The sequence below is a fragment of the Rhinoraja longicauda genome, chromosome 9 (assembly GCF_053455715.1).
Source record: "Rhinoraja longicauda isolate Sanriku21f chromosome 9, sRhiLon1.1, whole genome shotgun sequence".
Lineage (NCBI taxonomy): Eukaryota > Metazoa > Chordata > Chondrichthyes > Rajiformes > Arhynchobatidae > Rhinoraja > Rhinoraja longicauda.
Window position 1 is genome coordinate 36,185,925 of NC_135961.1, and position 25,891 is coordinate 36,211,815.

General features: G+C 42.8%; 1 protein-coding gene across 4 annotated transcripts; it reads left to right on the plus strand.

The window, feature by feature from the left end:
* Positions 1 to 1,212: 1,212 nt before the first annotated feature.
* LOC144596616 (heterogeneous nuclear ribonucleoprotein Q-like) lies at positions 1,213 to 25,155 on the plus strand. Of its 4 annotated transcripts, none has more exons than XM_078405146.1 (12): positions 1,213 to 1,323; positions 1,964 to 2,126; positions 4,925 to 5,043; positions 6,843 to 6,950; positions 7,614 to 7,727; positions 11,000 to 11,176; positions 11,260 to 11,395; positions 14,028 to 14,233; positions 17,270 to 17,419; positions 17,572 to 17,693; positions 20,072 to 20,577; positions 22,425 to 25,155. In XM_078405146.1, exons 2-12 carry the CDS (start codon positions 1,964 to 1,966, stop codon positions 22,448 to 22,450), a joined length of 1,827 nt encoding a protein of 608 aa, XP_078261272.1. In that variant the 5' UTR covers positions 1,213 to 1,323; the 3' UTR covers positions 22,451 to 25,155. The 4 variants fall into 4 exon arrangements, with proteins under 4 accessions (XP_078261272.1, XP_078261273.1, XP_078261275.1 ...); XM_078405147.1 differs by having other exon boundaries at positions 20,072 to 20,435; positions 22,422 to 25,155; XM_078405149.1 differs by having other exon boundaries at positions 20,072 to 20,435.
* Positions 25,156 to 25,891: the final 736 nt, after the last annotated feature.

The following is a 25,891-nucleotide window of genomic DNA, read 5'->3' on the forward strand; positions in this document are numbered from 1 at the left end:
GAGATGTCAGAGATAGTCCAGGTATATTTAAGGGCAGGATGGAAATTGGAGGTGAAGTGTACGAAGTCAGTGAGTTCTGCATGGGTGCAAGAGGTAGCACCAATGCAGTCGTCGATGTAGCGGAGGTAGAGTTCGGGGATGGGGCCAGTGTACGTCTGGAACAGGATACTCCTGTTGTCATCGATGGTCTTCCCTCTGGTCTCCCGAGTGCAAGGACTGGACAAATGGCAGAGCAAAGGCAATTGCTGAGCAAAAACATCATGACAGTTCTGGGGTTTGATGGAACGCTGCACACTCCTTGTCACAACACATCAGCAGAATGTTGATGGCTTTGGTTCCTTTGGCGTTTGTGGTTCGCTGCAATTGATACAGGAGTGTGGATTGCCACGTGTGCACACTTTTTTTCTGGGCCTGCAGGAGGGCCAACCAGAGGCAAAAGCCCAAGATGAGTGCATAACATTAAGTTGGAAAGAGTGCAGAGAAGATTTACGAGAATTGCCAGGAATTGTGAGCCTGGGCTATAGGGAGAGGCTGGGCATTGGAGCGCCTGCTGCTAAACGGGTCCTGTTGCTAAAGGTTCAGTAGAGATCTTAGAAGATGTGGAGGGAGGACCTGCAGATGCTACTAGCTGTAGTAACTCGGCGGGTCAGGCAGCATCTCTGGAGAAAACGAGAGAAAAGAAATCTAAAATAAATATGTGAAGATCATGAGTGGAATAGAGAGAGTAATTGCAGAATCTTTTACCGAGAGTAGGGGACTACAAGGTTTACGGTTAACGTTGCTGTTGCACATGTCCCGGGAGAGTGCATATTACGTCAGATGTGCGACAGTGGCTGAGGTGGGGGACGGAGTGTACAGCTGGCAGGAAGCTCCTGTCAATCGTCGCCATCCCGTGGGCGTGGGCGGGACCAGAGCAGAGCCCGCAGAGCTAGCGATGGTTGGCGTGACGAGGCCCGAGCTTCCACCAATCACCACGCAGAGCAGTTTGTGGGTGGGACCAGGCCCGCGCTTCGTCCAATCATGTCGCTCGGAGGCGCAGCAGGGTCTGCTTCAGCCAATCAACTAACGCAGAGTCGGGTGGGGCAGGACCACGTCTGCGACGTAGCCAATCAGATCGCTGGGATGTGGATGGGGGCGGGAGCAGGCCGCGGTCGCTGACCAATGGTGAGGCGGGAGGGTGTCCGTGCGGGCCAGGCGGAGAGACCCCGTGAATCGAGGCGGAGCAGCGGCGGCGCGCGGGGGCTGCGGGAACCGCCATTTTGTGCAGCTCAGCGCCAGCGAAGGGGGGCCGAGTGGGCAGCGCGGCCGCACGCCCGGAGCCAGGTCAGCGTCTCTGCCGGTGTCCCGCTCATTGCCGGAGCCGCGGGCCGGGCTGAGAGAGGAAGAAGCAGGGAGGAATGGCTTAGAGGATAGTGGCCGCCCGGTTGGGTTTGGGGGGATAACAGCGCGAAACTCGAGGCGTGTCAGGGCGCAGTACTAGGCCGCGAGCCAGGCCTGCAGCCCCGGGGTGAGGGCACGGAGCCCCCGGCAGCGGGCCACTGTCCGGGGGTTGAAATGTGGCCTGGCCCGACCTCTGGGCCAGGCGAGTCCCGGCGCCAGAGGAGGGGTCGGGCTGCATCTGGGCCCGGAGCCCTGGCCGGTACCCTGTCACCTGCTCGGACTGGGCGTGGCCCGTGGGCCCGGGGCCGCAGCACCCTACAACATAGGGCGGGAAGGTCTGGCTTCCTTCCCGGCCGGGCCAAGGGGCTGCGGACAGAGCCAGCCGGTAGGGAGGGTGCGGGTTGGGGGGTACCTCGGGCCGGGGTAGGGAGTTGCGGGCAAGGAGGGGTGGTTGCGGGCAGGGCCGGGCTGCAGGAAGGGGTGGGGGGTGTTGGTGGGAGGCCGGTGTGTGCAGCTGGCAGCCGGCCGCGCCGCCTCCACGTGTTCTGACTCGCCTCTGTCTGTGTGTGTACGCGTGTTACAGATGTCCGCTGAAGCAATGGCTACCGAGCACATGAATGGCAATGGTATAGAGGAATCCATGGAAACTTCCACTGCCCTCGTTCGGTCTGAACACTACCAGACACTACTCACCGCCGGCTTACCGCGAAAGGTAGCGGATAAACTAGATGAAATTTATTTAGCAGGTATGGATTGTAGACTCTCAAAGCTATTTCATATATTATCAGTTAATTTTTCATCAGTAATAAGGAAAGTCTTGCCCCCCAACGGATGAGAAATATGCGTCTAATTACAGACAGATCTGTAAATACTGTAGGAAAATAACTGCAGATGTTGGTACAAATCGAAGGTATCACAAAATGCTGGAGTAACTCAGCGTGTCAGGCAGCATCTCTGGAGAGAAGGAATGGGTGATGTTTCGGGTCGAGACCCTTCTTCAGACTGATCTGAGCCAGATAAATGAAGTTCCAGTATTCCCAGTCTTGTACACACCTGGTCTTCACCTGAAGCACAAACAGTTTAGTTAGATGAAAAGTTGAAAATTCACCACGTGGCCCGATAATGCAGCTTTTAAATTACAGTGTAAAGCAATACAAACCGTATTTCGGTTCTTCATTTGTCAGCTGAATAGTCGTGGCCAGTGTGTAGCTGAGTCATGATCACCATCCTCAGCCTGATGGGAAAAGAGGCAGTGGGATGTTCGTGTCTGCTGTGATCCCTGTCGGTGTTCTGTGCCGGCTGTTCAAAGCTTAATCTCACGACGTGATCACTGGCTAAAGTTGCAGCAAAAATAATAGTGAATGTCATTCCAGTGGAAAGAAAAGTTTGAGCAAATTTTATATTAACTGTTAGCTATTTTTACATTGTTAACAATGCCACTCCTATTTGAGTAATTTTTATTAATTCAGTGCCTGTGAACGTAAGAGCACTCGATTTCCAAAAAGTCACCAATATATTCAGTGCCACAGACTGCGATGGAGGCCAAGTCTTGGGTATTCAAAAACCATTTGAAGCAATTTTGTCCTTTGGTCAAATAGAGCTGCGGTTTCTTGATTCTCATTGAAGATAGACACAAAATGCTGAAGTTACTCAGCAGGTCAGCTGAACGTCTCTGGAGAAAAGGAATAGGTGACGTTTTGGGTCGAGACCCTCTTCAGATGATTCTCATTGTATTGCGTTTCCAACCTGATGTCAGTAAGTTCGATAGACTCCTCCCGTTCTGGGGTTTTGGAAATACCTTGCTACTTATTTTTCTAAATTTAAGATTATTGTTCTGACTTCTATGACAAACTTGGTTGTGCGTGAATAATGCCTTGTGTTGCTCTTTGTCTAATTATGCTTGGTGTGATGATTTGGAGCACAAGGTGTTTCTACTGCAATATTTGCGTTCTTATGCCTTGGCCCGTGTAAATATCAGGCATCTCAACCTCATCGGGACTTCCACGGCCGATAGGTGGGTTGAATTTGCGGCGGGGCTCTGGAACTCCAGCCCAGCTGGAGCCAGCACATCTATCCCCATAAACCGACTTCTTTGGCCGGCTGGATAAACCAGCAAAGCTCTGAAACCAAGAGTGCCAGAAAATCAGTGGTGGAACTGTGATGAGTAAATATTAAATTTAAGTGTAAGATTATATAACTAAATTAATTAAGACGGGGGTTAAAATATAAAACACAGCAGAAAAGCCAATCACCATCTTTTTGGGCTGATTATCAATTAACTTGCGAATTCACTTCAAAATGTTATTAGCATACAGTGACATATTCACATTATTTTGTAATGTCCCTTGTTTGAAATGCACTAAAAGAGGTTTGAAACTAGTAATTTTGTGTGTATATTTTCAAAAAAGTCCCGTTTTTTTAAACCTCTGCTGTACGCCTCGCGCAAGCGCTTGGCTCTTTTTCTCTTTTTTTTCCTCACTCACATGCCTGAAATATCTTGCTTGGGGCTGCGATTCAGAATCAGGCCTTAGTACATTTGATCCAGTTGCTGCGGTCACTCGTCTGCAAGAACCTGGATTAAAAATTACTGCAATGAGTGTTTGATCATTCGGAAGTGTTTTTTCCTTTGTTAATGGAGCAAACATTTAAGCTAGATGAATTCCAGTGGCAGGGAGCTCAGTAGCTTTTTGACTGTTACTGGGGATGTTGCTTTTGAGAGCTTACTGTGTCTTATTCCAACACTATTAGCATTGTTTAACTGTGTGGGTAGTATCTGTGAAGAAAGGCTATAAATACCGTCTCATCAAATCAGTTTTCATTTGAAATGGGAATATGGCAGGGCTAGGTCATATGGCCCTTAAAGAATACTTTGCCAACCTGTATAATCAAGGCTGATCCTGTATTTCAATACCATATTCCCACTATACTTAAATACTTAGTCTCCATAGCTTTCAGTGGAAGAGAATTCCAGAGCTTAAAGTAATTTCTCCTAAACTTAGAGTTGAAGGTGTCATTTTGTGTACTGAGATTGCCATCCCTCCACCCAGAGGAATCAAGTTGGAAACTAGCATGTCCAGTTGTCAGGTTTTAAAAAAACATTTTGTCAAGATTTTCACATTCTTAAGCTCGAGTGAATACAGGCCTATTTGACCCAATCACTCACTGGCAATTGTCATCACAGGAATCAGTTTGATGACATTTTACACTACCCCAAGTACATCCTTCATATGTTTGGCGATCCACATTGGCCACAGTACTACAGAGTGGTCCTATATAATTGTAACAAGGCATTCTTGCTCCTGTAGATATAGCCTCCTGCAGTGAAGGTCAGTGTAGCCTTTGCCTTACAATGCACTACAAGAAACTGATCAGTGTTAGAAAGATTCTTCATTATAGGTCGTGTGGCGATAAAAATATTTTTAGCGGGTATATATTTCAAACACAGCTGAAAATCTCATAATGTGCAGCAATATCTGCTTAAGGTGAACAAAGTTGAACTGAGATTATAAAGAGGATGTCACTAAACTACGTCTCTTTTCTGTAGGCTTAGTGTCTCATAGTGATTTAGATGAAAGAGCACTTGATGCTTTGAGGGAGTTCAATGAAGAAGGTGCATTGTCGGTGCTACAGCAATTTAAGGAAAGTGATCTTTCACATGTTCAGGTAATTGTTCTCCAACAAATCTGAATGATGGTGATGGAGAAATTAAAATTGTATATATGTTAATGCAATTGTACTGTTCCTGGGAAGTTTTTGGAAATGCAATATGGAAACAGCCCCTTCGGCCCACCAAGTCCACGCTGACCATTCAAATCTGTTCAAACTAGTTCTATATCATCCAACTTTTGCATCTACTCGCTACACACTAGGGACAATTTACAGAGGCCAATTAACCTATCAGCACGCACATCTTCGGAATGTGGAAGGAAGCCCGCATGGTCACAGGGAGAATGTGCAAACTCCACACGGTCATAGTTGAACCTAGGTCTCTGGCATTATGAGGCACCAGCTCTACCATTGTGCTGCCCTGTTGTGCAAAACCATCTGATCCTTTTTTGGGGAAAAACTTTCGCATTCAACTTTGTTTATCTCAGATGATAGCTATGGAATATGTAGAGGGAACACTCATATTTTCAGAGGCCAATCCTTTGTAGCCACAAAACTATTTCTGAAATGTTATTCATTTTTGTGACTATAGGTTAGGTTTTTTGTTCAATGTTACAAAATGGCAGCCAATATTATCAAAGACCCACATCACGGCCATAGCCTTGTTTCGCACCTACCATTGGGAAGGTACAAGAGCCTGAAACCGTAACTTCCAGGTTCAGGAATAGAAACATAGAAAATAGGAGCAGGAGTAGGCCATTCGGCCCTTCGAGCCAGCACCGCCATTCAATATGATCATGGCTGATCATCCAAAATCAGCACCCAGTTTCTGCTTTTTCCCCATATCCCTTGATTCCGTTAGCCCTAAGCTCCACTGCCTACTGTGGCAAAGAATTCCACAGATTGCACAACTCTGGGTGAAAATGTTTTTCCTCATCTCAGTCCTAAATGGCCTACCCCTTATTCTTAAAGTGTGACCCCCGGTTCTGGAATCTCCCAACATGGGGAGCATTTTTCCTGCATCTAGCCTGTCCAATCCCCCAAGATTCCCTTATGGAATATGTTTCCATAAGATCCCCTCTCATCTGTCTAAATTTCAGTGAATACAAGCACAATCGACCCATTCTATGTCAGTCCCGTCATCCCGGGAATAAACCCGGTGAACCGACACTGCACTCCCATAATTGCAAGAATGTCCTTCCTCAAATTAGACCAAAACTGCACACAATACTGTAGGTGTGGTCTCATCAGGGCTCTGTGTACTATAGTAGGACCTCCTTGCTCTTAAACTCAAATCCCCTTGCAATGATGGCCAATATGCCATTAGCTTTCTTCACTGCCTGCTGTACCTGCATGCTTACTTTCAGTGATTGATGTACAAGGAATAGCTTCTTCCAAGCAACCATCAGGCTCTTGAACTCCACGCAACATTGACCTCAGCAGCTATAAACTTCTTTGGACCGTGTTTGGTTATATGAAGAGCCTCTTTTTTTTTGTAGCATTATGGTTATTAATTGAATTAATCTATTTGCGCTCATGTGAGTACGAATTTATGGCACTGTTATCAGTACATATGACGATTAAACACTTTTGATCTGGTTGTTGGGCATTATTTCAGTCATTGGGTGCCAGCAACTCTTTATTGACAAAAAATTATATTTCTGAGAGGACATCTGTATGATCCTTTAATGCTAGTTGTTGATGTATTATAATATCAGCAATAGATAATTTTAAATCCATGAGTTGAAAAAATGATTGTAGTTTTTGAAAGGTAAACCTTGCGTGCCAAAAGTGAGTCTGAGAAAAAAAATGTCTTAAGGGCTTTGGTTTAATTTATTGATTTTTTTCCCCTGAAGAATAAAAGTGCCTTTCTATGTGGTGTAATGAAGACCTACAGACAGAGAGAAAAGCAAGGATCTAAGGTGACAGATGCTAATAAAGGACCTGATGAGACCAGAATTAAGGTAGGGATCCAACATTAACAATGGGCATAGTACATGTTAGCTCAATTATTTTTTAATATTTTGGCATTTCTCTGTTTGGAAAGAGTGCTGCTTTTAGCAACATTATAATTTGGGGAGGGGGAAGACAGTCATCTTTGTTTTGGAGACTGATGGCTTTCAGAGGTGCTGAAAGTTCTCCACTGCCTTTGGTACCTCAGTAGTCTCAACTCATTAGCCAAAGTCATTTTGCAGTTTGCAAAAAAAGATTGTTGGGAGACAGTGAGGCTAAAAGGATTTTGTTGGCGATGAGCGCTATGGGGCATTGACCTGGTCAGACTGCTTTGGGTGAAGTTGGTTAATGTAGATCAGGACACAAATGAAAAACATTGCTTGTCTAGTCCTTTCAAATGTTAGCCAGGATTCTAATTTGTTAAGAAGCATCTTGACTGCCTTTACTCATGAGGATCCAAAGTCTTCGTAAGTAGATAAATGCTGCTAGATATTTGGCCATTCGGGGGATTGTACCAAATTATTCCTTCCAAATCAACAGCCCTTTACCTGAGTTAAAGATTAACCTAATTTTTGTTGTCCTTAATGGGGTGAAGTAGTTTTCTGCAACTATTATTAAGTTTCTTAATTGTAATTGCTGAGTTACGAAGGCTAAACTTGTTTGTGTTTACTTAGGCTCTCTTAGAAAGGACAGGCTATACGCTCGATGTTACCACAGGGCAGCGGAAGTACGGTGGTCCCCCGCCTGATGCTGTGCATTCGGGTCCTCAACCTAACATTGGTACTGAGGTGAGTTATAGTGTTTACCAAGTGGACCCGTTGGGCCCAAACCTTTCCTGCATTGGTGCAACACCCTCTTCCCTCCCTCCCTCTACTCCCCCACACTCCATCCCCCTCAGCACCCCTTATCCTCCCTAGGAGATAGATTTAAACTTTAAAATGTGAATAACTTAAAAAATATAACACCAATTTCAATGAAACTTCTTCCATTAGCACCAAAGGGATGACGGTGAATAAGGTTGGCCTAAAATTGTTGCGCTATCGTGTACCGTTTTGGCTATACTTCAGGAACAAACAAATGAGAGTTTTAGTATGTAGATTGTTAGTGATAATGTTCCTAAGTCATAGGAGCATAAATCGACCATTCGGCCCATCGAGTCTACTCCGCCATTCATTCATGACTGATCTATCGTTCCCTCGCAAGCCCATTCTGCCTTCTCCCCATAACCCTTAAGGCACTGTCCCACTTACGCGTTTTTTAAGGCGACTGTCAAAGTCGTAGCAGATCGCTGAAATTTTCTTTTACCCCACGACAATGCCGAGTCAGGTCGATACAAGTTACTTTTTTTGTGAAACTAGCACCTGGCTAAGAGATTACACCGTCTTCGGAAACATCGCAAAATTCCCACACTTACCTGACCGTTCAACTGTCGCCTCCAATGTACCTGTCAAACGTCCTGACGGTAAATAAATTGGTTAAACAAAACTATCTTCTGGTATCTTTTCTTAATTTAATATTACGTGCTTCTAAATGCATTTGCGACAACCTAGCAAACCTGGGGACAGCATGCGACAGCGCCCGCAATAAGCTATGATACCTGGCGACAAGCCAGCTGTCGCCGAGAATTTTCCATCTGGAAAATATTTCCGTGACGCGCCGAGTTCCGCTACGATTCATTGAAGACTCCTCACGATCATGCCCGCGACACCCCGCCGAACGTTCGGCGACATCCTAGTCGCCCGCAGTCACCTTAAAATCGCCTAAGTGGGACAGGCCCTTTATCAATCAAGTATCTGTCAACCTCTGCCTTAAAAATGCCCAATGGCCTCCATAGCTGTCTGTAGCAATGAATTCCAAAGATTCACCACCCTCTGACTAAAGAAATTCCTCTTCATCTCCTTTCTAATGGTATGTCATTTTATTCTGAGGCTATGTCCTCTGGTTCCCAGACCTTTCCACTAGTGGAAACATCCTCTCCACAACCACTCTATAATGCATGGGGTTTCAAGAAATTAATAATAAATGTGATTTATTCACAAAATGCTGGAGTAACTCAGCAGGTCAGGCAGCATCTCGGGAGAGAAGGAATGGGTGACGTTTCGGGTCGAGACCCTTCTTCAGACTGATGTCGGGGGTGGGACAAAGGAAGGATATAGGTGGAGACAGGAAGATAGAGGGAGATCTGGGAAGGAGGAGGGGAAGGGAGGGACAGAGGAGCTATCTGAAGTTGGAGAAGTCGACGTTCATACCACCGGGCCGCAAACTGCCCAGGCGAAATATGAGGTGCTGCTCCTCCAATTTCCGGCGGGCCTCACTATGGCACTGGAGGAGGCCCATGACAGAGAGGTCAGACTGGGAATGGGAGGGGGAGTTGAAGTGCTGGGCCACCGGGAGATCAGTGGCGTTAATGCGGACCGAGCGCAGGTGTTCAGCGAAGCGATCGCCGAGCCTGCGCTTGGTTTCGCCGATATAGATGAGTTGACATCTAGAGCAGCGGATGCAATAGATGAGGTTGGAGGAGGTGCAGGTGAACCTCTGTCTCACCTGGAAAGAATGTTTGGGTCCTTTGATGGAGTTGAGGGGGGAGGTAAAGGGACAGGTGTTGCATCTCGTGCGGTTGCAAGGGAAAGTGCCCGGGGTTAGGGTGGTTTGGGTAGGAAGGGACGAGTGGACCAGGGAGTTGCGGAGGGAACGGTCTCTGCGGAATGCAGAGAGGGGAGGGGATGGGAAGATATGGCCAGTGGTGGGGTCCTGTTGTAGGTGACGGAAATGTTGGTGGATGATATGTTGGATCCGCTGGCTGGTGGGGTGGAAGGTGAGAACGAGGGGGATCCTGTCCTTGTTGCGAGTGGGGGGATGGGGAGCAAGAGCGGAGCTGCGGGATGTAGAAGAGATCTACATCCCGCAGCTCCGCTCTTGCTCCCCATCCCCCCACTCGCAACAAGGACAGGATCCCCCTCGTTCTCACCTTCCACCCCACCAGCCAGCGGATCCAACATATCATCCACCAACATTTCCGTCACCTACAACAGGACCCCACCACTGGCCATATCTTCCCATCCCCTCCCCTCTCTGCATTCCGCAGAGACCGTTCCCTCCGCAACTCCCTGGTCCACTCGTCCCTTCCTACCCAAACCACCCTAACCCCGGGCACTTTCCCTTGCAACCGCACGAGATGCAACACCTGTCCCTTTACCTCCCCCCTCAACTCCATCAAAGGACCCAAACATTCTTTCCAGGTGAGACAGAGGTTCACCTGCACCTCCTCCAACCTCATCTATTGCATCCGCTGCTCTAGATGTCAACTCATCTATATCGGCGAAACCAAGCGCAGGCTCGGCGATCGCTTCGCTGAACACCTGCGCTCGGTCCGCATTAACGCCACTGATCTCCCGGTGGCCCAGCACTTCAACTCCCCCTCCCATTCCCAGTCTGACCTCTCTGTCATGGGCCTCCTCCAGTGCCATAGTGAGGCCCGCCGGAAATTGGAGGAGCAGCACCTCATATTTCGCCTGGGCAGTTTGCGGCCCGGTGGTATGAACGTCGACTTCTCCAACTTCAGATAGCTCCTCTGTCCCTCCCTTCCCCTCCTCCTTCCCAGATCTCCCTCTATCTTCCTGTCTCCACCTATATCCTTCCTTTGTCCCACCCCCGACATCAGTCTGAAGAAGGGTCTCGACCCGAAACGTCACCCATTCCTTCTCTCCCGAGATGCTGCCTGACCTGCTGAGTTACTCCAGCATTTTGTGAATAAATCGATTTGTACCAGCATCTGCAGTTATTTTCTTATAATAATAAATGTGACTTGGGGTAAGTTCTTAAATGTGTTTGGTTGGTTGAGAAGATATAAAGAGGTGATGTACACAATTAAATATATGCATAATGTATTGAATTTGACCATTGATTATTTCAGTCATTAGTAGAGATTACATATGCTAATTTGTTTTAGAACATCCCACTGATAGTTGGTGTTGAGAAACATTTCTACCAATTCCTTGACCTTGAAAGTTCACGTCGTTGCATATTTGATTTTTTTTTAATCAGTCCAATTTTGTCATAGATATTTGTAGGAAAAATACCAAGGGATCTCTTTGAAGATGAACTTGTTCCCCTTTTTGAAAAAGCTGGGCCAATTTGGGATTTGCGTCTAATGATGGATCCTCTAACTGGCTTAAATCGAGGGTATGCTTTCGTCACATTTTGCTCCAAAGATTCAGCGCAGGAGGCTGTCAAATTGGTGAGATTTTGCAATCGTTACATATACTGTAATCTATTCCTTTAATTAGGGTTCATAAACTGACTCAGTTGTCAAATTTTCAGTGCGATAACCATGAAATTCGGCCTGGTAAACACATTGGTGTTTGCATTTCTGTGGCAAACAACAGACTTTTCGTGGGATCCATTCCAAAAAGCAAGACAAAAGAACAAATAATGGAAGAATTTGGAAAAGTCACAGGTAAAATTGCCTTGTCTTCATACTGTTGGCCTAGTTTACGCATACTGTTAATTATGTGATCACGCGTGGTGGTGACAATGGTACAGTTTTCACTGTGATTTGAAGTTGGAAGGAGCAGGTAAACAGGTTGTTGAGTTAATTTGATAGTTCCACTGCAAATAACTTAATTTCCTAAGCTTTTAATTTGCATTTTAGACTGAAGAAGTTTAGTAAGTTCCCATATCTTCTGGTGTTTTGACAGTTTGTAAAATGTTGGGATAGCAAATGAAGCTACGTTTTATGGAATTACCAGTGGTTTGGGTTGCCTGTTTATTTCCGTTAACCACTTGTATTCATTCTGTCAAGGAAGATGCAATTTGTGATGTAGCTAGATTTGGGATTAACATAAATTTTTGAAATATCGTCCCATTTTCACTGATAACTATAAGATAAGCTTGCTCATTCTATCCGTTAATAGTGCTAGTCAATTATTCTCTTATCCTGAATTGTAAAATGTTGGCTTTGCAGGTCTCCCCTCCATCTCCGGCATTCCAGAGAAAACAATCCAAGTCTGTCCAAACTCCCAACATCTAATGCCGCCATCATTCTGGTAAACCTCCCAAAGCCTCCATGTCCTGTAATGTACACTACACTCCAAATGCGGACTTACTAAAGTCCTACGAAGCTATGTTGTCACTTCATGACTCCTCATTTTCCTGACCTGTGAGCCTTTGCCGCCTTTACCACTTTATCTACTTGAGTTGCCACTTTCAGGGAGCTGTGGACTTGGATTCCCTCTGTTCATCAATGCTGTTGAGGGTTTTACTATTAACTATATCCTTTCCCATTACATTTAATCTCCTACAACACCTCACACTTGCTTGGATTGAACTCTATCTGTCATTTCTCCACCCATACCTGTAGCTGATCTACATCCTGCTGTATACTTTTGACAGCCTTCCACATTGTGTGCAGTTCCACCAATTTTGGTGGTGTCTGCAAACTTAGTAACCAACTAATCTACATTTACGTCCAAGTCATTTATATCTATCTCTCAGACAGAGGTCTCAGCACATCCATGCAGAACACCACAGACAAATAGCCAGAATTACTCCCTTCCAGCACAATCCTTCGTCTTCTGTGGGTAGGCCAGTTCTGGCAACATCCTCATAAATCCTCTCTGTGACCAAAACTGAATAATACTCCAAATGTGGCCTTGACTCTGATCTTTACTTTGTTTCAAAATTATTCAAATAATCTGCTTCCATAGTCTTGAGCAAGAGTTCCAAATGCTCACCAACCGGGAGAGAGGAAAAGAATTGCCTCATCTGGCGTGAGTGCCCCCAAGATTCCTCTGTACATCAATACCTTTGGTCATGCCATACCTTGGTTAATGCTATTTTCTGGCTGGGCACTCAAGCTCCAGTCTACATACGTTGTGTTCTTCCTGAACACTGGTGCCTTTCACTCTACATAGATTCTGCCCTACATCACATTGGGGCAAACCTTCCACTGACAACAAGATCATCTGTGCGGTCTTTCATTGAGAACAGCTTCCTGCTGATCATAGACGGTGCAGTATCTCTTCCCAGCATAAGTGACCAGTTGCACTCCCTGAAGTTGAATGTTTTCGTAAGTCATAGGAGCTGAATTAAGCCATTCGGCTCATTGAATCTACTCCGCCATTCATTCATGGCTGACCTATCTTTCCCTCTCAACCCCATTCTCCTGCCTTCTCCCCATAGCACTTGACACACTAATCACAAATTTGTCAATCTCCTTAAAAATACCCATCGGCATCCACTCTATCCAGGCCTTTCATTATTTCGTGAGTTTCAATGAGATCCCCCCATATCATTCTAAACTCAAGCGAGTACAGGCCTAGTGCTGTCAAATGCTTATCATAAGTTAACCAAATCATCCTCCTGAACCTCTGGAAGTTTGACATTCATAGCCAAGATTTGGAAACTTGAAAAATTATATTAAAATGCAACATGAAAGAACCATAAACATGAAATCTGTTTATTTTGTCTGTTTATTCCAGTTCATTTTATTTTAGGCTGCTGTTCTTGCACCATTAAGGTGTAGGCTCTGACAGATTTTTGTTGCCCAAGAGCGAGGAAATTTGCCATTGAGGTTCAGTTGAACTGAAGGCTACATTCCATCAAATGCTTGAAAATCCCAAGCTGCTCTGTTGATTGCTTAAACAAAGACTTTTAAACAGTGACCAGATCAATTTTTACAATGTTCAGGCAATCCTGTTCCCAGCTAAATTTCAGTTTGTAAGAGAAGCCTTACTTTTGAAGTCCAGTAGACTCCTTGATAGATATGCAGTGGAATAGAGCCCGATCTTGCCAGTAAAGGTAACAGGAAAGAAGTAAACTCAGAACAAAATATCCCTTTTGCAGCACAATGTCACGTTCAGCAATCCCTTCTATGAACTTTTGCCTGATCAAGTTGTAGCATAATTAGTTTCTTTGTATCCCCTTGAGGCAGGAGAAATTTGGGGAATGTTGCTGTTATTGTACCTTTATTTCATGTATCTCAAAAAATGTATACACTTTACATAATCTCTGAGAGAATCTGCTTTATCATTTAGATAAATGTGGAGAGAGCAGTGGAATTACTTTTTTTTTGCATTTTATTTTGCCAGAGGGGCTCACAGATGTGATATTGTATCACCAACCGGATGATAAGAAGAAGAATAGGGGTTTCTGCTTCTTGGAGTTTGAGGATCATAAATCTGCAGCCCAGGCTAGACGCAGGCTTATGAGTGGGAAAGTGAAGGTGTGGGGTAACGTTGTAACGGTGGAATGGGCAGACCCCATCGAGGATCCCGATCCTGAGGTCATGTCAAAGGTACTAATCCTTGTGCATTGTTTCAGTTGTGACGTGGGCTTAGTGGTATTGTCAAATTTTAAATCCTTGCATTTGTTCACTCTATGAAAGTCGATCATTGTTGTCATCACTTCTGGCGATTATTATTGGGAACCCTAAATACACTTTCCTTCCCTTGATCTAGGATGTTTACTCAGACTGAATGCCATCGTGAAATACCCTTTAGATCCAAGTCTCGGTCTTGTTCTAATTTGCACTGCACTTGCCATGTATATGTAGTGGCTTCATTCAGTGGTGAGTGGCTCTTCAGTATCTTCAGCCAAGAGTTCCGTTGCATAATCTCCATTTGGTGTAACTTCAACAGTTGAAAGGTTTGATGCTTTCGGGAGAAAACTGTATTTAAGTAGCATTCCCCATATTTGCCTAAATATCAAATGTTCCCGATTCTCCCTTTATTTTACCAGCTTTCTAGCATGCACCATATAAAGATTGCATTTATGCAACCCTTTTATAGACACAAAATGCTGGAGTAACTCAATAGGTCAGGTAGGATATTTGGAGAAAAGGAATAGGTGACGTTTCAGGTCGAAACCCTTCAGACCCCTTTGGTGAGACAGAACTATGATTGATTGGTTGAAAGATAGAGCATGGAAACTGGCCCACTGGGTCCATGATATCCATCACCTGTTCGCACTAGTTCTGTTATCTCACATATCCACTCCCCGCATATTCAGGACAATTTAGACAGGCCAATTAATCTACAAGCCTGCACGTCTTTGGGATATAGGATATGTTTTTTTTGTTTTTTTTTAACTCGGAGGAATCCCAAACGATCACGGCGAATATGCAAACTCCATACAGGCTGCACCCAAGGTCAGCGTTGAGCTTGGGGGTATCTGGCACTGAGATGCAGCACCTAGAAGATAATAAGTAATTTCACAGAGAATGTCTGAAACTGCAGGGATCAAGTCCTTGATAACGTTTACTTTTGGGCTAATGAGCTTTTATTTGCACCAATACACCACATATTCATAGAATTTAGTTGGCAATGTTAACTCCAAAGTATCCATTGTCAACATGAGGCTTGTCTTCTTACAGCATCCAGGACAAAGTGGCATTACATGGATGACCATAAACATGCACGCACACCATAACAGGGTGGCACTGTGGCACAGCGATAGAGTTGCTGCCTTCCACCGTGGCGCCACCAGTTATGGCTGCCTCACCAACAGACTGTCCTTTCTTCTGTTTTGTTATTTTAAGTATGTGTTAAAAGTATGTTTTAGTGTTCCTTGGTCTGTTTTATGGTGGGGGGGGGGGGGAGAGTTGGGGGAAACATTTTTTTCAATCTCTTACCTCGACGGGGATGCGTTTTTTTCTGTTTTGTATCTCCGTCTCCACTGCGGCCTAACATCGCGGAACTGCTGACCTTTTGCCGGGGATCGACTGGAGAGCTCCAACCACGAGGCCTGTGGACTTTAACATCCTGAAGCCTGCGGTCTGGTAAGAGGCCGACTCGGAAGGTCCATGCCTTGGAGAGAGCTTCAACAGCCCCGACGCGGGAGTTTCAGTCATCCCGATGCGAGGGCTTCGGACTGTCGGCTGCGGGGGCGTTGATCGGGGGCCCTGACTGCAGATGGTTCAACAGTCCCGACCACGGGAGAACAAAGAGGAAGAATATTGAACTTTATTACCTTCCATCACAGTGAGGAATGTGGAATGAATGAATTAATTAATGGTTTTTTGGCCAAGTATGTGCATGTACAAGGAATGTGCCTTGATGCTCCGCTCACAAATGACAACACAAACATAAAGTTAACAATTAAGAATAAAGCATAAACACATCAAAACAATAAGGATACAACATTACGGTCTAAACATGTGGGTGAAAATAATCCAGAGCAAAAAAGAGGCTACAGACTGGTTATTGAGTAGAGCTACTACTTGTAGAAAAACAGCTGTTTTTATGCCTGTGGCTGTTTTGACAGTCCCGAGTCGCCTTCCCGAGGGAAGTGCTTCAAAGATATTGTGGCCAGGGTGAGAGGGGTCAGAGATGATCTTGCCCGCTCGCTTCCTGGCCCTTGCAGTGTACAGTTCGTCAGTGGGGGGAAGGTTGCAGTCAACAACTTTCTCAGCTGATCGAACGATCCTTTGCAGCCTCCGGATGTCGTGCTTGGTGGCTGAGCCAGACCATGATGGAGAAGGTGGATGTTTATGTTAAATTTAATTTTATGTCAAATTTAATTTTATGTGTGTTGTTGCTTTTCACTTAGTATGGCTGTATGGTAACTCAAAACTCACTGTCTTAATTAGTACATGTAACAATAAATTGATCTTGTTACATGTTACAATCCTGATTATGGGTGTTGTCTGTACAGGGTTTGTACGTTCTCCCTGTGACCATGTGGGTTTTCCCTGGATGCTACTGTTTCCTCCTACACAAGACGTACAGATTTGTAGGTTGATTGGCTTCAGTAAAAATAGTAAATTGTCCCTAGTCTGTAGAATAGTGCTAATGTACGGTGATTACTGGTTGGTGCAGATTAGTGGGCGAAGGACCTGTTTCCGCACTGTATCTCTAAACTAAACTTTAAGGCCAACCTGCCTCAGATTCTGAAACAGCGCTCCCGGTCTCAAGTAGGGTGTGCCTATGAGTATCATTCTCATGTACTCACCCCATCTTAGATTTGAAACACATTGCCAGCTTCATTGTTGCTTCAGCTTCATGCGCTCTTTGCTGATTAGCACTGTGGGGGTACCCACCCTCACCTTTTGGACAATGGTTCAAGAAGTCTGCTCATCTGCTCCAAAGGCAACTAGCAATATTGGCCTTCCAAGCAGTGACCACATGGTGGGAATAAACTAGGCAGGAGAAAGTAAAAGTTGAATCCTAAAACTGTCACAACATTGTTTTTTTATGTGCCTCATGACTAACTTCCATCTTCGAGCATGTACTTGGGTACTGCAATGTTGCTTGTTACTTTTTACTGTTACTAATGCTGATCAATAGAATGTTTTTCTTTGGATATAACTCATCTAAAAACATCTAATTTGCAGGTGAAAGTGCTGTTTGTTCGTAATTTGGCCAGTACAGTAACGGAAGAATTACTAGAAAAAACCTTCAGTCACTTTGGCAAATTGGAACGGGTGAAGAAACTCAAAGATTATGCTTTTGTTCACTTTGATGAAAGAGACGGCGCAGTAAAGGTAAAGATTCAGTAGAAAGCAGCATCAAATGAAAGGTTGGACTTTGCTATATTCCATGCAGCTGTTTGACTAGGCTTGTTAATCTTTTTTAATTGCTTATTTCCAATGGTATATACATCTGTAAAGCAGTTCCATCCAATTGCACATTGCAGGCAATGAATGAAATGAATGGGAAAGACTTGGAAGGTGAAAATATTGAAATTGTTCTTGCTAAGCCACCGGACAAGAAGAAGAAGGAACGCCAGGCTCAGAGGCAAGCTGCTAGATCTCAGCTGTAAGTACATCTGATGGATCGGCCGTTCAATTGTAGCAGTCGGTTTTTTGAAGAACTCCGTTAAAATGTAGTGGCTGTGGTGAAGCCTCAGATGGTCCAGTGGTAAATCCTGTTGCCAAGTCAGAGGTTGGTTGGTGGTATATCAGCAGCTGTTTTTAATAATTTACTGACAGCACTTGTCAGCATGTTACAAGCGTGAATCCTTTCTGCGCAAACTTGCACTTCAGTTGCTGATTTTGCCCGTTGAAATTAGAAACACTAATTTTGCTCAGTCTAGCAAATACTTTGGCCTGCAGGTGGAAGTGCTTTGGTTATTAACTGGTATGATTTTTAGCTTCAGTACAAGATGAAATTGTGTAGTAAATCTACAGGTGAACTCCTCATTCCTATTCCTTGAAATTTGGGTGCACAAAAGAACAGAAAGCTGAATTATTCTTCTATTGTGCTCTCAGTTAACTGTAGGAGAATGGAAACTTTCGCCTATTTAATATTTACTGACTTTCCCTGTGGTAGATTTGGTGGGCTTTAAATTAGCATTAATTTCATAGAAACATAGAAAACAGGTGCAGGAGGAGGCCCTTCGAACCAGCACCGTAATTCATTGTGATCATGGCCGATCATCCACAATCAGTAACCTGTGCCTGCCTTCTCCACATATCCCTTGATTCCACTAGCCCCAAGAGCTGTATCTAACTCTTAAATTCATCCAGTGATTTGGCCTCCACTGCCCTCTGGCAGAGAATTCTACAAATTCACAACTCTTTGGGTGAAAAAGTTCCTTCGTACCTCAGTTTTAAATGACCCCTTTATTCTAAGACTGGCCCCTGGTTCTGGACTCCCCCAACATTGGGAACATTTTTCCTGCACCTAGCTTGTCCAGTCCTTTTATAATTTTATATGTCTCTATAAGATCCCCTCTCATCCTTCTAACTCCAGTGAATATAAGACTAGTCTATACAACTACAGAAGAACCTATACTGAAATCCTCTCGTTATGAAGGCCAACATGCCATTAGCTTTCTTCACTGCCTGCTGTGCCTGCACGCCAACTTTCAGTGATTGGTGTACAAGGACACCCAGGTCTTGCTGCACATCCCCTTTACCTAACCTGACACCATTGAGATAATAATCTGCCTCCTTGTTTTTGCCGCCAAAGTGGATAACCTCACATTTATCTATATTGTACTGCATCTGCCAAATCATTAATATATATAGTAAATAGTTGAGGCCCCAACACCAAGCCTTGCAGCACTCCACTCGCCAAGGCCCGTCATTCTGATAAGGACATGTTTACTCCTACTCTTTGCTTCCTGTCTGCCAACCAATTCTCTAACTTTCTCTTTCAAATTAAGGATGGGGGGTGGGGGGAGATATGCCATTCATACTCTTGAGAGTTGTGCCATTTAGTTGGATCCTGGCTGATTCTGCCTCAATTCATTTGACGCGGCTTTTCTCCATGTGTCTTGCTGCATGGTGAACTGATGTGCAATAGCTAATCCATTAACCCATCCTGTTGGCTGGAGCCTAGTGAGTAGAGAGTCATCCTAAAACTATATAATCGGTGGAGATACCCCCCGCCCCCCCTGCTGCAATTGTGGTCAATCTGCTATCAAGGCCCATTGTCTTTACTAGAGATGCTGAGTCCAAAGCTGAAAGTAGTTTTCACAGCTGCAAGGCTATGTTTTTTCTGTCTTGTCCCATTCTCACTTCTGTACCCTAACCCTTGAAATGATTACGTTTTGTACCCCTGCTCTTTGAGCAATTTTTTTTGTGTAAAGTATCATCGTGCCTAATGTTGATTACTCCAGGAGATGTGTGGATATCAATGTTAAACATTATGGTAGCTCTTGAATCCATGCTGGTAGTACTTGAAGGATAGTGAGAAATACAACTAAGTGAATTTTGTCCCAACGGTGCCAACCTTTTTGTCTAAGAAAAATAATTGAACTCCATCTGCCAGTTTCACCTGCTTGTTTAGTGTATCTTGTACATGTGTAACTGCCCTGATAAAGAAATTCACACTGCAATTTGATTTTCTTGATAGCATTTATTATATTTGTGTAGTTAGATTTCCATATCTGCTGCATATACCTGTTAAATGATGAAAGTATACATCAGATGTGATTATTGCAGGAGATGTGTGGTTATCAATGTTAGGCATTATGGTAATTCTTGGATCCATTGTGGTAGTTCTTGAAGGATAGTGAGAAATGAGTACACCACTCAAACTGTTTACTTCCAGCTTGAGTACCATTCGCTATCTATGTGAACTTTATGTTATAATTTAGGAAGTTATGAATTTATACCCTGTGCTTTTAATTAAAAATTGCTTGCCTATTAATCATGCCTTCTACAAATCAAGTATCTTTTTAACTCCAGGTATGAGGATTACTATTACTACCCTCCACCCCGAATGCCCCCTCCGACACGAAACAGAAATCGTGGAGCCAGAGGAGGTTACAGTTATCCACTAGATTACTATAGTTATGAAGATTATTATGATTATTATGGCTACGATTACCATGATTATCGTGGAGGATATGAAGATCCATATTATGGTTATGATGATTATCAAACAACTGCTATAGGAAGAAGTGGCAGAAGTGGAAGAGGTGCACCTCCTGCTAGAGGTCGTGGAGTTTCCCAACCACGAAGATCTGGATTCTCACAACGTGGTCAAATGGCAGGGAGAGGTGCTCGTGGTGCAAGAGGGGGTCCCCAGGCACAGCAGAGAGCCCGCGGGGTACGTGGTGTGAGAGGTAGCCGCGGTGGAAATTTAGGAGGCAAACGGAAAGCTGATGGGTACAACCAGCCAGATTCGAAGCGGCGCCAGACCAATAATCAAAACTGGGGCTCCCAACCTATTGCTCAGCAACCTCTCCAAGGTGGTGATTATTCTGGTAACTATGGTTACAAATCTGAGAACGACCACAGGTTTTATCAGGATACTTATGGGCAACAGTGGAAATAGACCACTAGGGTTCAGTAAAATGACTGACAGATTGTCTGTACTGACTTTAAAACACAGATTAGCTTTAAATCTGATTGGCTGCCGCTTGTTAATTGGTGACATCTGGCAAGATACCCCAATGTGCAGATATGTATACTTTAAAAAATCACTTGCAGTCTGCAATGATTGCACCTGTCTGGGAATGACTTTCTTTTTGAAATTTGGCTTTTTAAATGCATTCCAGCTAGTTTAGCTGAAGTCAGACATAATTCATCATGATTTTGCCAAAAAATTGTTTTTTTGAAATCTGGCTTACTACTAAACATATATTAAGCTTCAGTGTATATATATTACTGGTAGTCCTGTTTATGTGGCTTTAAAATGCAACATTTTCAAATCGCTTGTTGCTTTTTTCCCCCCTTGAATTTCTTGTATTTGAAGTACCAACAAAACTATGTTACTAACTTGCATTCCCAGAAGCAGGCAAGTCGACCTAAATAAATTTGTTTCATGTTGAATCATTTCAAATTACTACCAGTTCTTGGTTTGACTATTCCAGAAATGAGTTTGCCAAGTTTATTCTACTATTCTCTATCTACTGTTCATGTCTATGTCAATAAAATTTCAAAACTATCAAACAGCATGAATTTAACTAAATTCCATTTTGTTCCATAAATTTTCCTTTGACAAATCATTTATTTTTACCAAAACTGATCCAAATTCTCCAATGAATTTCTAATGGAAAACCTTGGACAGTGGTATTACAAGGAAGTATTAGAAATATGTTAACATTTGCACAGTTTATTTCATTTTTGATATTGTGTATCTGAATGATATGTAACATTGAGATGAATCTTTAAGGCAGCATGTGATTTATCAATGGCTATGTCTTGCAAAATAATTTGGGGTAATTAACAAGGACACATATTAATGAATGCATATGTGAATTAAGTTTGAATTGCTGCCTTGCTGTTTTGACTATAATCTGAATCTAACAAGCACTGATCTTTTATGCCATGACAGAACTCTGCAAATGACACCAAATGGTACTTAAACTTACTTGTTCTTTGTGGTTTGTTTCATTTTTGGCATTTTTAAAGATAAAATTAAATATTCCTCAGGATAAATTTTTGAACTTTTCACAAAACATTTCTAGAATACAAATCGCAAAAAACAGATGCTATTAATTTTCAGCCCTAAATGCTTAGTGTGTTCCTTGCCTAACCTCTTAATATCTGTTTTATATGTGCATTATGAAATAACTGAAGTTTGTATAACCAATCTGTTCAAATTTGTTCTCAAAATATAAAGTGACATATTTTGATAGAATTCTCTTTGGAAACGGGAGTGTACCATTTCTTACACGTATGCTAGGAGTGATGTTCTGAAATTCAAATTAACTTCAAACACAATTTATGCACCTTGGACCCTATCCAAACAATTGCTGTAAATGGAGTTTTGGTTTTACACTGGAAACTTAAATTGAATAATGTGTCCATTCTTGGTGTGTATGTACATTAATATAAATAAGCATTGAAAGTTGTTCTTGAGTTTCAAAATCTTGCAGCATATATAAATGAAATGGTATGCTCAGTTTTTAAGATGAACTCACCTGGGCTGTACCAGTAGCTCAGTTTATTGTCTCAGAATTTAATATAAAATGCTGAAGCATTAAATTCTGCATTATTGGACCAGTAACATTATTAAAACCAGTAATATTTTCTTATCTAATTCAGTTTTAGATTTTAATTTAATGGCTTCCTTTTGTTGCCTGGCTAGCAGGAAAACGAGGTCGAGGCCGGTCCTGACCTGTTTTGATGACGACTGACTTGCAGAGGTTACACTGGAAGCTGCTAAAGGAGATGATGGTAAGACTCCAGACCAGGACGCCAAATGGAGACCAGGAACGTCAAGGAAAAGAGCTTCAGATGTCAACGTATATGGACTGTAATTTTTAAATTTTGTATAGCAAATTTACCTTTTTTTGTAATATACAGGGGTAGTGGTGGGTGATGACCATTGTTTTGTGTCAGATGGTTTCATAATGGTCACAATATTCACAAAATACCAGACTTGCGCAGAAAACTTAAAAACCATGTCCAAGCCATTGCATTCACGTCCAGCTGATTGTAGTTCTCGTGTTATTGCTCATCACTACCTCACCCTGCAGTTCAATAACTCATTATTCCTGAAGAGGACTGCTTGCAGATGGAAGTGTAATCATCAATATTTCAGGTAGTTGAGCATTCCAGAAGAATGGTTCTTTTCTGAACCTAACTTTAAAAAAAAGAGGGTTGTTAAACTCTCCTCACTAGCAGAGGAGTGGATTACCCTTTGTGTACTGTATATATAGAGAACTAAACAAGAGCAAGGCTTGTTTTCCTATATTTGCCACAAAGAAAATCTGTTATATTTTATTGCTGGCTTAGTTTTTTGTTTTAACATGTTTTACCCTTATTATTTCTGGCCAAATTAGGGTATTGGAAAATCATTAGTGGCACCCTATCTTTATTACAAATGACTGTAAACAAACCTTGCTCTTGTCTCTATTAAACTGAAACTGCTATCTTGCTTTTTCAGATACTATAGTTAACCTTAGGTTGTATGATAGTTGAAGGAGTTGTTACTCTTAAGTGCTGAAATGTTGGAAATTGGAAATTCGATACGACAAAAAACTACAATTTAAAATAAAGTACAATATCCCTTTTGATAGTTTTGTATGGGCTAGTCTTACAATTTATGAAATTGCACATATCTTTGTGTTCTAATGAAGTTGATACAAATCAGGTTCTCTAATCCACTTTGTTTGGATTTGATGTGTGTACGCTTAAGTGAGCACACTTTTTGTTACATTGCCCTGCTGACTCGGTGGCAATTTATTTTTGTAAAAGCCTTTCACAAATGTAATCTTTTGACCTAGAAGTTTTTCCAATTTATTTTCTCTGGTTCCTAAAGTCAGATGGAGTAGCCCCACAAATGTCGGTTATAAACAGGATAGGATGCTGATATACAACTATAGAAATTGAATGCATATAATTACACTTTTATTCCCCCAGGAAGTTTATCTGGTATAAAATTAGAATATGGACTCTTGGCAGGTTAGATACTTTGAGTAATGTGGAATAACGCTTTAGAAAAGGCTAAATCGTTTTTGAACATGAGTTAATAGCAAGCTTAAATTGGCGAAGATGCATAATTCATACAAAATTAGCTTTTGTAAATATCCTTGAGTCACTTGCTTTTATTACACATTTAAAAAGTTTGTACCATCCTAGTTTAATGGATACTTGTGCATTGAAGCATTATGGTTGATGCGTCAGACTTAGAAAAAGTGGCTATGGTTTTCAGCACCTGAGGATTAACCTAGTACCATGGTGACTTGTTTTTGTTCTGAATTGAACATTGTTTGAGAGGATATATTCTACATCTTAAGCCATTTTAACAGCTGAGTTTATCGGGGTAGCTGAACCATGTGGAAAATTGTACTTCATCTTTGTTTTGTGCTGGTTTCATTTGGGGTTGCAGTCCTTTGCAGCTGTGGATCAGGAGTGGAAAATCAATAGGGCTCCTCTGAAATGTAGTTTTATAGTCAATTAACATGTCTGCCTTCACTGAGGTTTGAATATTTGTCATGTAGTTTTGTGCTAAAGGATGTGAGTAACTGTGCCTTGACCAGCAATTCATAGTTTCTGGAGAAATGGGAAGAAAGTTGGTTCGGATATTTAAGAAGAAAATGCTTCTAGAAATAACGATATGAATGCTGAGGCATCAGATTTTAAAGTGAAAGATGGCTGTATTTGCATCAGTCCTACTGTACTTGCATCAGTGTAACTGAGATCTGGGAGGTTTCATGATCTTTTGTACTGATGCATTTTATCCAGTACTCATTCTGTGTTGGGATGTGAATGCTGCATTTCTGTAAATTGCTATAATCATGTAACACTGACACAGTAAATAAGAATAGCCTTGTAGTTTATTTTGCATTTGTAAATGTGCAAGGGACATGAGGATGAGTTACTACCTATACAATGGCATGGATATTTTGCCTTGTTCTGACCAGGATTTGTGGAAAATTCTTAAGTGGATCAGGACCACGTGGATGAATGGGGCCAAGAAAATGGAACAAAGGTCTAGGTAAAATTCTGAACAGAACGTGAGAGGATTTTTTTTTTTTTTTTTTTTTTTTTTTTTTTTTTAACAATTCAGATCTGCCTATTAAAAAAGGGATATTGTAGTTTAAAGTCTACCCCAAAGTTTGCAAATAGATGATGAAAGGTTAAAATCTGGATGTGAATCAATAACACTCAAGGATAAAACTACCTGATCAATCATTGCTTTCGTCCGTCTATGGAACTGGAGATGTTACTTGTCCTGAAAGGACCTTGCTGCCAAGTACAGCAAGAATTCATTGGCATTGACCATCATTGTTTCATTCCTGCAGATAAACATTGTTTTATACTGTAAGCTGGAGGTGAGTGTAACTTATTTTTGTAATAAAGATTTTGATTTTTAACCATGTTTTTCCAAATGGAGGTTTTCTTTGGTTGTCCCTGTGGTCAATTTATCTTTTAACAGAACAAGCATCCTATTGGGGAAGAAAACAGTGGTCAGGTAACTCAGCGGGTCAGTCAGCATCTGGGGAATGTGGATAGGTGACGTTTCAGGTTGTGGCTCTTCAGACTGATTCCGCAGGGTTTAGGGCGGCGCAGTTGCTGCCTTAAAGCGCTAGAGACCTGGGTTCATTGCTGACTGGGTGGAGTCTGTGCAGTGTTTGTACACTTTGTGACCGCGTAGGTTTTCTCGGGGTTTTCCGGTTTCATCCCACACTTCAAAGAAGTACAGGTTTGTAGGTTAACTGGCTTCGGTAACATTGTAAATTGTCCCTAGTGTGTAGGATAGTGCTGGTGTATGGGGTAATCAATGATCGGTGTAGTCTCGGTGAAGGGTCTGTTTCTGCGCTTTATCTCGAAGGTCTACTTCAACCCTGATCCACCGAGTTACTCTCAACACGTATTTTTGTCAACCAGCACCTGCAGTTCCTTGTGTCTCCAAGCTAACTATTGGTTTATAAATACTCAGTGAAGCGGAGGCCTCTATCCATACAGTATCAGGTGGCAACATGGATGTTGTCAGTTTCTTCTAGAAAGAAGACTTCTTTAGTGGTCAGTGAATACTTTTTTCTTGCCAGTATTTTTTTGCCCAAAGGACCTGTTAATCAGGATTCTTACGTGTGGTAATCTTTAAAAAAG